Source organism: Vespa velutina, chromosome 8 (assembly GCF_912470025.1).
Source record: "Vespa velutina chromosome 8, iVesVel2.1, whole genome shotgun sequence".
Classification (NCBI taxonomy): domain Eukaryota; kingdom Metazoa; phylum Arthropoda; class Insecta; order Hymenoptera; family Vespidae; genus Vespa; species Vespa velutina.
Genome location: NC_062195.1, coordinates 8356683 through 8368878, shown reverse-complemented (window position 1 = coordinate 8368878; position 12196 = coordinate 8356683). Strand labels below are relative to the sequence as shown.

At 40.9% G+C, this 12196-nt stretch overlaps 1 protein-coding gene across 24 annotated transcripts in view; it reads right to left on the bottom strand.

Moving 5' to 3' along the window:
• LOC124951198 (ephrin type-B receptor 1-B) overlaps positions 1–12196 on the bottom strand; it is a 159172-nt gene that overhangs the window by 10737 nt on the left and 136239 nt on the right. For 3 of the 24 annotated variants that reach the window (XM_047499151.1, XM_047499153.1, XM_047499146.1), the window contains exons 4-15: positions 7971–8256; positions 7312–7848; positions 7057–7217; positions 6706–6970; positions 6426–6614; positions 6243–6354; positions 6041–6177; positions 5324–5341; positions 4534–4599; positions 3270–3446; positions 2714–3183; positions 2262–2599 (exon numbers count right to left, since the gene is read on the bottom strand). In XM_047499151.1, the coding sequence (XP_047355107.1) occupies positions 2262–2599; positions 2714–3183; positions 3270–3446; positions 4534–4599; positions 5324–5341; positions 6041–6177; positions 6243–6354; positions 6426–6614; positions 6706–6970; positions 7057–7217; positions 7312–7848; positions 7971–8256 (2756 nt within the window). The remainder of the gene's footprint in view (positions 1–2261; positions 2600–2713; positions 3184–3269; positions 3447–4533; positions 4600–5323; positions 5342–6040; positions 6178–6242; positions 6355–6425; positions 6615–6705; positions 6971–7056; positions 7218–7311; positions 7849–7970; positions 8257–12196) is intronic. The other 21 variants (XM_047499171.1, XM_047499164.1, XM_047499172.1 and 18 more) reach the window with 19 other exon arrangements.

The following is a 12196-nucleotide window of genomic DNA, read 5'->3' as shown; positions in this document are numbered from 1 at the left end:
GAGAGAGAGAGAGAGAGAGAGAGAAACAAAAAGTTAGTACGAAAGGAATCAAGGATTTCCCATCCTGGCCTGCGTTCAACGCGTTCCACGATGCTTCTACTTTTAACCGCGTCGACGGAGATAAAGGTAATCTACGTTTTTGATTATTTTTATGATTTTGAGACAAAATATCGTTGATAATAGTTATGCCTCAGAATTGATATGATTTATTTCCAAGTTAATTACGTATAAATTTAAGATGATCTTAAAATCAATTTTAAGGGAGCAACGTCACGAAGAAAATAAAAGATTAGATTTTATATTCTGATGAGTTAATATCATTGCTGGATCGAAAGAATTTCGGCTGGCGAATCGTGGAAAAGTTTGTTACTCTATCCCCGTTTACGCGTTAGGTAGTAGATAGCAAGCTGGGTCGAGGAGGGTTTTAAGGGTTTTAGAAAATTGGGAACGGTCGGGGATCTACAGAAATGATAAGCGCCAAAAGCGACAAAAGCTTTCTGAAAAGCCACCGCAGTATAACGCGCGCTAGTTTTTTGCTTTTTGATTTTTTCTTTTTCTTTTTTCCTTCTTTTTTCCGCTTTCTTTTAACTCGTTACCGTTTTTTTCTTTTCCTTTTTCTCTTTTCTTTTTTTTCTTCTTGAGTCGCGAAAGAAAAAAAATATATCCCGTAAAAATAATGACGTAGACTTTCGTCCATAAATTAATTTTCCTCCCGGCTGGCAGGTAACAACGCTGTGGAGAAACTCGAAGTTTTTCTTTGGAAGGTTTGGAGAGGAGCAAGCGAAGAAAAGAGAATTGAAGCTATTCGAAGACGCGTTGTGAAAAGATACTTCGTGCACAAAACTCGCGATGGTGTCACGTTCGAAAATTGTGTGTGTCAAAACGTAAGAAAAATGCGGAAGAAGTTTTTCAACGGCAATAACGTCGTCGGCGACGACGACGGCGACGGCGACGGCGACGACGATAGCGACAACGGCGACGGCGCAACGACTTCGATTAATTTTACGTGACGTTGAAAAAATCTGCGAAAGGTTTGAAAAGAAGGATACGATATATTCGCGAATGTTGAAAAATTAATTTTGAAGAGATCGATTTCCAGAAAAATCGTGAAAAGTTGCAGCCGCCGTTTCTTGTAGAGAAGTAATCAGAGTATTACATATATATATATATATATATATATATATATATATATATATATATATATATATATATAAAAGAAAAAAAAAAAGAAAAAAAAAAAATAAGAAAGAATAGAAAACAAGAGAAGGTGCAAAATGAAAGGTGAGAAAAACAGTCCAGTACGTACGACCCGCTTCCAGTAATGCCAATCAGGTTTTTTGAGATATTATACGACGATTCCTCGTTCACAGAAAATGAGATAGACAGAGATATACGTATGCGCACGACGCCAGTTCGGTTGGCACATCACATAAACACGCATATCATCGTTCTAACTCGTGTACGAGAGTGTGTGCTTAATTATGAGCGTTTTAACATCGTGTATAAAATGAGCGCCATATCAAAGCCCATTCTAACAGCGTATGTGGAGAGCACAGAGAAATAGAACAGAGAGCGGCGTGATGAGCTTCTTAAATATTTTCGCAAGAAAAAAAGGAAGAAAAAAAAAAAAAAAAAAAAAAAAGAAAAAGTTCCAAAAAGATACAACGGAAAATATTTTTAGCTGACGAGAGAGAAATTAATTTATGGACACGAAGTGTGACTCGCTTGGCATGCGACATGATTTATGTTAAACGATGACAGACGAATGACTGGACGGAAGGAAGAGAAAATTGCAAAACTGTGGACAGAGAGAAAAAGAGGGAAATAGAGATAGAAAGAAAGAGATGACGGTTTCCTCTTAACCCGCTCTCTCTCTTTCTCCCTTTTTCTATATGTATAAAAAAGGCTTTTTTCACGGCTCTTAACGTCCACAAAGTTATTCAATTTTATTCATCGTACTTCCGGCGAGTCGTTCGTTCATATGATGAAGGCGAAAAATTATATTTGCTAACACTGTCCGTAGTACGTTATATGTAATTATTATTTCGCACTATACATATATCGAATATATGTACGTGTATTATATAACATGTATAAATCGAGTCCCTGAGATAAAATAGTAGTTTTCTCCGGCGAGCGATCGACTGTTTTACCGGCGATAAATGAAAGTCCGATAATTTGTCAGATGTGAATCAGAACGCTAGTTAATCGTTTATCAATTTATATTAACGCGATGTAAATAGATTGAAATAGGTTTTTACCTGTTTTGGGCGATTTTCCTCAAAGTATCCGGACTCCGTATGAGTTTATCCAATGTCTGAGTGAGATTGGCGAAGGTAGGCCGATGAGTTCGTTCTTTCTGCCAACAGTCGAGCATTAACTGATAAATTGCTTCGGGACAGTCCATCGGTGCTGGAAGTCTGTATCCTTTTTCGATCGACTTTATCACATCTTGGTTGGACCAATTCCAATATGGTCTCTCGCCGTAGGACATGACTTCCCAACAAACGATGCCCATACTCCAGACGTCGGAGGCGCTAGTGAATTTACGGAATGCTATTGCCTCTGGTGCTGTCCATCGTACCGGAATCTTACCGCCCTAATTTTAACCAACAAGATGACATACATAATTATGTATATATATATATTTAGTAGTATCAATTATCGATACTACTCGTAACAAAAAGTTTTCCTTTATTCGATTTAGACGTACCCTGGTCGTATATGCGCCCTCTGTCGCGCTTTCAATCTCTCGGCTCAGTCCAAAATCAGCTATCTTACAAACCAGAGCAGCATTCACTAGGACATTCCTTGCCGCGAGATCACGATGAACGTAATTCATTTCAGCGAGATACTGCATACCACTCGCTATACCACGTAACATACCGACCAGCTGAAGCACTTGGAATTTACCGTCGTTCGCTCGAAGAAAAGTGTCCAAACTTCCGTTCTCCATGAATTCGGTGATGATCATCACTGGATTGCTCTTTGTCACGACACCCTGAAGGAATATCACATTGGGGTGCTCAAACTGACCCATTATCGAGGCTTCCGTTAGAAAGTCGTTCCGTGCTTTGTCAGCAGAGCCAGGTTTCAGTGTCTTTATGGCCACGTCGATTTCAGTTCGACCATCCGGTGGTAGTTTTAATTTACCACGACAAACGTCTCCGAATTCACCACCACCTATAAAGTATTGAATCATAGTTTAATATTTACATGTGTATATCAAATTACGGATGAATAGAACGAATAAAACAATTTCAATTTACCGATTATGGCCTCTATCGTGATATATCCAGCGTCAATCTCTCTAGCAAATTCTCGAACAGCCTGATTTGGATCTTCGTAGGTGTGAGGATCAACGTAGCTTCTAGCACCGGTTCCACCTGTACCTCCAGCACCCGCTCCGGTTACTCCCACTGCAGGCGTGAACAGCGGCGTCGTCACTGCAACGTCACGAAAACAGAGTTCATTATATTAAGATGGGGGTCGGTGTGTGTGTGTGAAATTTAAACGGAACTCTTTCAACATTATTTTCATCCCGTAAACACTCGCACACCTTTGTTTTGTTTGATTTTACTATTTTTTCTTTTTTTGCCCCGCGATCCACCAAAACGAAATTTCATAATATCCACATAACAATGCAAACAAAAGAAAAAAAAGACCAAACGCTCAGGATATTCGATAATTCGTTTTAGTTTTGTTTTCTTTTTTACTTTTGTAAATTCTTTATTTCTTTCTTTTTTACAAAGAAACAAAACTCATCGAATCGAGCTCTTTTTTTTTCTTTTTTTTTTTTAATGAACTAATTCACATGCCAGCACCATAATCATGTTGCATGCCTGGACATTGAATTGTTTCTCAAGTACGATGCATCCGACTCGTTTAATACTATATTGGTGTTTGTCTTATCGGATGGCGGATGTCTCCGGGTCTATACTCTTTTAAAATAATCTATAGAATGGTAAATATCGCTGGTCTTGTTTCATTTCTCTCTCTCTCTCTCTCTCTCTCTCTCTTCCTCCCTCTCACTCGTTCTTCCTCTCTCTCTCTCCCTCTCTCTCTCTCTCTCTCTCTCTCTCTTTCTCTCTCTCTCTCTCTTTCTCTCTCTTTCTGTAAATCGATATAAACCCAGTATACATCCGTCGTTTCTTTATAGAATGTTACAGAAAGGAGATATGATAGAGTCGGTCATCGGTGAAGAAAAGTGACAAAAAGATAATCAGAACACGATGCACAACGTTTTGAGATACCAGAAATGATGCATGCTCTACACTCGATACGCTCTATACTCTAGGAATGGCGAGAAGAGAAAAAATAACTTCTGCTGGTTGGACGATAAAAGCGAAACTCTTGCGAAACTAACGTATGTATATCCCTGAGCTCAAGCCGTGATCGATATGTGTACGTATTTATATACGTACATATGTATATATAGGTATGTGTCGCGAAGAAGAGAATAGAATAAAATTTACGGATTTACGAGCGGTGATTTCGATCAAGATTCTTTAGATTTGCTGGCAAAGCACTTACGCGACGACTTGCTCTTGTTGTTGGTGTGGGTTGTCACAATCGGTGAACTGTCCATTTTGCAGTGCACTGTGAACAACACAACAACCAACACACTGATTGACAAACAGCAAAAAAAAGAAAGAAACTGCGGGTCTTTGGAATGATGAAAATTCGAATGACGCGCTCGTTTTTAATTATCATTACTATTATTATGATTATTATTATTATTATCATTGTTATTGTTGTTATATCGAATGATAATGGATCTATGAGATGAAAACAAACGCTAATAAAGACGATTTTCACAGAGAGAAATATATTTTATTTCGATTTCGCTTCGGTTTCTTACGAACGTATTACGAAATATACAGAGAAACGATAGAAGTACGTAATCGTCAACATCCAACGATATACGTAACATCAATACGACTAATACTCATGCAAAACGTATAAAATGAAAAAAGAAAAAGAAAAAAAAAGAGAAAAAAAAACAAAGAAAACGATGCAAGACACACATACGCAAGCAATTAACGACGTACGCTCGCATACTTCCGTTTAATGTAACGAAACGAACCGATCTAGGGATCGGTGTGAATTTGTTTCGTTTTATTTGCTCAACGAATCTCTGTCGAACGGAAGTACGCGTGCAGTCATTTCTACGCTATAAAATTACTAACGTCAAAAGATGCATGTACTATGTAAAGTATATACGGGGGGTGCAAGAAAGTAAAATCTATACAAAAAAAAAAATAAAAAGAAACCGAAAATCCTAAAGAAGAAAAAAAAACTTGAGGTGTTGGAGAAGACTTACTGTAGGTCACAACTAGTCCTGTAGTAGCAGGCGATTGTGTACATTGTTTCATTGGGTTTTTTCATGGATTTTTCATGGAGGCAGGTTCGATAGATTAGGGGAATCGCACATGAAAAGAAAGAATCGAAAGAATTTGGTTAGAACAATTATTACATCGTCTACAGGCCAAATCGTTGTGTCAAATTTGGTCGGAAAGCGATCGTGTCTCTCACTGTACGTCCTCCACAAAAAAAAGAAAGGATGAGGACATCGGAAGAGCCCGACTGCCTTCTTTCTCTCTTCTTGCTTCTTATTTTTTCTTTCTCTCGATTTCGCAGTCTCTCTACCGCTCTTCTCTTATCTCTCATTCTCTCTCTCTCCCACTCTCTCACACATTCTTATCTCTCGCATTCTCTCTCGCACACACACACATATGTACACATTCTCATTCTCGCAAAAAAAGACCATACTAAAAAATATACTAGATGTTCAGTGACAAGACATTATCGTAAGGGGGTTTGTATACAAGGGGTGTTCGAAAGTGGATTCTTTTTAATACTTGCTGGTTCTAAATGGGTCAGTGGTTTCAAAATGTATTAGTCACAAGACACGAGGGCGCAGTGAGACAACTATGATAGTGACAGAGAGAGGGTTGGAGGGCAGGGGGTATGGTAGCGATAATAAATTTGTAAATAGAATGGAAAGAAGTTGGAGCCGTCTGGCGAGCGATAAACGTACCTTCGCCGTTTCTGTATTCCAAGGTGTCGCAATCGCTCGGCTGTTTCTTGTTACACTCGTCTGAGGCCCTGCTGCATCGAAATTGCATTATATGAGTCGAGTCGAGTGAAGCGTATGGGTTTAAATGTAAAGGGTTTCTGTGAAGAGGTTCTTTCTTTTAAAAAAGAGAAGAAAAAAACGATATTTTAAGCGATTCGATTACCTTCTCAGGAAGAGAACGGTCATGACGATGATGATAACAAGAAGGACGACAACTGCAACTACTGCACCGGCAATTATTCTGACTTGCATATTGTCATCTTCACCGACATAATCTAAAATAATAGTCGTATTATGTCATAAAGAGAGTTCAATCGATAAGATACAAGATTCTACGTGTCGTTACCGAGTCCCATCGCGTGCGGTGTCTTTTTGTAGATAACAGGAGTATATTCGCCCCAGCCACGTGTGGTTTTAGCTCGAACCTGAATCGCGTAATCCGTTGCTGGTTTTAGGCCTTTAAAAGTGGCAGAGAGATCTGAAGTTTGGATCACAGTGGCGTTAATGGCATCGTCGAAGCGCGGATAACACCTCACTGTAAGTATTGAAAGTTTTAATAAACGATTTTCGTTCTATTATCGATAAATTTAAATCGTTAATGAACAAAGGGAAATTCATACGATTACCTTCGTATCTCTCGACGTGATCGCTATCTCCACCTACTTCAGTGACCGGTGCATCCCAACTAATGCTCAGCTCGGAACTTTTGACGCTCGTGATTCTAACATTGCTCACCAAACTCGGTACACTTGCTTCGGTAGTGACCGTGATGTCCACGTATTCCGACTTACCAGCCTGTGCGGACACACCATTTTCGGCGAACACTTGGAAACGATAAGTCGTGACAGCATTTAAGCCAGTGATCGTGATCTTCGTATCGTTGAAGATCTCCTTAAAAGAAAAAACACGCGTTTTAGCGAAACAAACGAAAAGAAAATAATAAAAATTTTAAGTTTCAATCGTCTCAACGGCTTTACCGTGTTAGGTATATATTTGACACCCATACTGCAAGCATCGCAAACGACCCTATACGTTGTGTCGGTCCTACCACCGAGTTTGTGCGGTGCGTTCCACGAAAGGATCACCGTCGATTGGTCCACAAAATTGACGGTTAAGTTCTGAGGCGCTGACGGTGGTTCTGGTGATCAGAAAGATAAGAAAAGGGTGTAAGGAAAAAAAAAGGAAAATAAAAACAGCAAAAGAGAACAGAATTGAATTGGATCAAAACTTACGCGTGCAAGGCATTTTCTTGGGATCATCAGTAGCTCTGTAATAATCAGCATCGCACCGGCACTCGGTGACAGCCTGATCGGTCGATTTGCTATGAGTAGGACACAGCTCGCAGTTGTGGGGTCCAGCCTCGTGCTTGAATCTACCGATTGGACACTCGATGCACTGCTGCTTTTCAATGTCCGCTTGGTAACCAGGTTTGCAATGACATCCACCACTTGGTAGATACCATTTGCCATCACCCTTGCAAAGGAACGTCGGTGTCTCGATCTTAACGGCATTTGCGACGCAGGTGCCGATCGTTTGTTCGACCAAGGCAACTTCGCGGCCGGTTGGTGTCGCCGGAAAATGAGCGAAGTTCACCGAGATTTCCGGACAGCTAATGTAATAAACCTTTATAGCGAGAAGCGAGATGCAGGCACCTTGATCACGGAAGGCAAAGTACACGCCCTTCTTCGTAACTGGTACGGACTTTATTTCGGTGTTAATCACCACTTCCGTATTCGTGTTGAATCTACCCTCGCCAGCGGCTATTCGTCCTGAAACGTTATAATAACATGATGTTATTTTTTATTTATGTTCTTTTATTCGATGATGATTAATTGACGTTAACATTAACGGATATTAGAAATCATTCGTTGATTATTTTTGATTGACTTACCGATGAGTTTATAACTGTCCGGCTCCCATGGTGGTGGCTCTTTCGTAGCAGCATCAAACTCGTAGTAGAGAAGACTGAATGTCTCCTTGCAGCTAAGAGCATTTCCAGGGAACAACGAGCAGTCTCGTGTCGTGAATTTGATTTCTATGTACATGCGATTCGCCGGACCCCTCTCGATGAACGGCGTCCAGAGCCAATTGTTCACGTTGTTGTAAGCAACGTCGCAGACGACGTAACTCCGCCAATTGATGCCCTTGTCGAAGTTTGTGAATGACTCTTCCACCCACTGCAAGTAACGAACGAAAGTGTCCTTAATTATCGAACTCCGTTCTCCGATGTAAACAACTTCTATCTAATTGCGTGGAGTACCACGTTGGTATTCCTCTCTCCCTCTTAGTCCAATGACGGATTAAGGACGCATGACGGAAGGAACAGCGACCTCTTCTCGTCGACTATTTTTGGAACACGACTCGCAATCACGAAATCGTCAAACGAATCAGACCGTATTAAGTCCTTAGCGAACTTCGTTTTCGACTCCTACGACTTCCCACCTCTCTCTCTCTCTCTCTCTCTCTCTCTCTCTCACTCTTTCTCTTTCTCATTTTGGCTTGTTTGGTTCTTTTTGCCATCCGTTTGCGCTTCTACGTGCTGTGCTCCGCTGAGCGCAAATTTAACATCGTGCAAACAGTAAATCGCGTTTGTACTTGAAGGAATTCCACAAACTCATTTCAAATACTCCTATGAAATTTCATTGAAAAGTTTCTCGTTCAAATTCGACGAGTCCATTAACAATTAATTGCAAGCAGTCTGTTCTCGTTCGTTTCGATCGATTATCACGATTCGATGGAATGACTCCCGCGTTCTCGAGAGGAAGTACTTACACAAAATAAGAACAACAGATTCTGTGCTTGGAAAGAAAGGAAGAAAAAAAAAAAGGAAAAACAAAAATAAAAAAAAAAAAAGAAAAAGAAAAAGAAAAATAAGATTTACAATGGACTATTAGAAAATAGGGCAACGGAGAAGGGGAAGGCTTCGTCATGCTGCTGAGAGAACGTACGTAACGTACACGTATAACTTCAATCGATATTGCGAAAGAACACAACGAATCGGTTTTCTTTCTCAAAGGAGGACGCAAGAATCTTGGCCGTTTTTTAGCATTCGCTTTTAAATATACGATAGAGAAATGGTTTCGACGGATTTCTCACCTCGTAAATATGTACACGTATATATATATGTATGTTTGTATATACGTATGTACGTACGTATGACCTATTTTTTTTCACGAAATGGCAGGAAATAAAGAAAGAAAGAGAGAGAAAGAAAGAGAAGGAGAAAAGATTTCACTTCAATAATCTATTAGCATTGAAATATCGAATATATCCATGACGATACCAAAAATGTATTTACAAGGCGCGTACATTTTCGCGCGTAAACATAAGCAAGATTTACCCTCCTTGGATCGCGAGTCAGCATCGAGTGAAATCAGCTTTTCTCGAATCCTCGGATTCCCCGAGGCGTATCCCGCGCAAAACGGGTTTTACGGTCGCTTTGCGGAAGAGACTGCGAGTTCTCGTAGTCAGCAAACGGGCTTCTTCTCGTCTCCTCTTCGAAAGAAGGAAAGGGGGAAAGTCTTTGGCTCAGGGACTACCGCAGTTGGGATCTTGTCTCAGATTCGAGGATCAAGCTTCGTCGATTTAGTTACATATATATACCTACGAATGTATTTATATATATGTATGTATATAGACATACATATAAACTTATACATATATAGGTATATAGGTATTCTAGGGTTTGCTGGAGGACTGCGCTCGCTTCGATATCCCCTGCGTTATCCTTGATCCTTCCTACCCTTTGCGAGAGAAAGAGAAAAGAAGATAGGTCGTCGACTTGCGACAAACAGACCGCAAGGAATTACCGGCGCGCGTTACCATTAGTTTTATTGCCTCCCCTTCGCTCGAGCTCGTCCCGAGAGAGACCGCAAAAAGTTCCGGCCGAGCACAAGAAGGATCCGTCCTCCTCACTCGTCGTCTTCGTCCGTTGTCATTGTCGTCCTACTCTTCGCTTGTCGTCTCCTTCGATACGCTGTATATTCGTGAGAGAGAGAGAGAGAGAGAAAGAGAGAAAGAGTGAGAGAGAGAGAGAGAGAGAGAGAGAAAGAAGGGAGAGGAAAGATGGCGAATCGAGGAGGCCAAGCCTACTCCCGTACCGAAGATTTCCTCTCGTGAATGTCTTTCCGGCAGGGAGGCCGTAATAAATTCCTTCTATGGTTCCACGCTTACGCGAAGAAATTATTGCGGAGTCCATGAGGGAAAGAAGGAGGTAGAAAAAAGATGATGCTTCTTTTTGCTTATTCTCTTTCTCTTTCTTTCTTTTTCTTTTTTTTATTTTCTTTTCTCTCTCTCTCTCTCTCTCTCTCTCTCTCTCTCTCTCTCTCTCTCTCTCTCTCTCTCTTTATTTAGGATACGAACAAACGGGAAAAGGAGAGAAATGAGATCCCTCAGCGCCAGGATGCTATATTATTCCTTAACGACTTTCTTTGTGCTTCTTACTACTCTATGACGATAACGAAAGGTTTCTACGCTCGCAAGGAATCGTCTATTCGAAGGCATCTTCAAGCTCGAACGGGTTTAAGAAAATCTTTCACGGATCGTGAAGAATCTTCGTTGCGAATCGTTCTCTCTCTCTCTCTCTCTCTCTCTCTCTCTCGTAAGATTATATTTTCATCACTATCATCGATTCGAAGGATCGGTGTCGAACTCCCATCTTGATCAACGTTTAACACGCCGTCGGCGATCTTTCATTTTTGTTTCTCGTGAATCTCTTTCTCGGTAAATAGATACGAACTGCCGATTTAGAACAAAGGCAATAAGCCGCAACAGTATTGTTCTTTTATAAAAGAAGAGGGAGAAATAAGAGAGAAAGGAGAGACGGAGAACTATCTTATTTTATTATCATCCGACACGCTAGATCCTTTTATGGAGTTGGATGAAGAGGATTGGAAAGGAAGGAAGGAAGGAAGGAAGGAAGGAAGGAAGGAAGGAAGGAAGGAAGGAAGGAAAGAAGGAAGAGGCAAGCTTGCTTAACTCAAGGTTAAGAAAACTTCTTAAGTATATGAAAAAGAGAGAAATAGAAACGGAAAGAGATAAAAAGAGAGAGCGAGAAAGATGGAGAGAGAGAAAAGGCGACGACGAAAGAAAAAACAGAAAGGGAAAGGTTGTCCTCGATAACAATGGCTCCTAGGCGAAAATTCTCTTCTTCTCTACCCTTGAATCACGCAAACTGCGTCTAAGTGTGCGCTTAAAGTTACCAGCTTAAAAGAGGTAGAGTCGAAAAGCTTGAGAGTAAGAAAGAAAAGAGTATAGAAAGAGATAGAGATAGAGATAAAGATAAAGAGAGACAGAGAGAGAGAGAGAGAGAGAGAGAGAGAGAGAGAGAGAGAGAGAATAGTTAAGGATGGCAGAAAAAGAATTCTCTATCCCCTATCTTCCTCCCTCTCTCTCTTTCTCTCCCTCTCTGTCTCTCCTTCCTTCTCATCGTAATATTGCCACCATAATCGCAATTCCGATGGTGTAGCCGTCCCCCCAGTGAAGCGTGGAGGGTAGAGGAAGTACGAGAAGACTACGTGGAGGCTGCGTCTGGGGTGGACGAACTTTTAGTCTACTGGAGGGGTTGTTCGTGGATCTTAATATATATTGAGCTCTCGTGCACACTCCACCCCTTGCGTCCTTGGGGCGACTTGCTCTTGGTAGTGATGGTGATGATGGTTGTGATAGTGGTGGTAGTAGTAATAGTAGTAGTAGTAATACCACCACCCTCTATCTTTCCCTCATCCCCCTTCCCCTTCTCTTTCTTCGGCTTCAACCAACACCAACTCATCCCCTTCATCACCAATAGCGTTGCACCGGCAGGCACGTAGATTCTCCTCGTCGAGGTAGATACTACGTGCGTGTTCGCTACAGGTCGTTTCATAACGAACCCCGGAGACAGGTGCTGACTGGAAGTGGAAGCATGGAAGATTAATACCCGCTCTTAATTCACCACGGAGCTTCTACGTTCTCGCCTTCGACTTTTCTCGCCTCGTGATCTCTTTTTTTCTCTCTTTCTTTCTCTGTCTCTCTTTCATTTTCCTCTGTTTCTCTTTCTCTTTCTTTCTCTATCTCTATCTATATCTCTCTATCTATATCTCTCTATCTCTCTATCTCTCTTTAGACGCACAACTTATT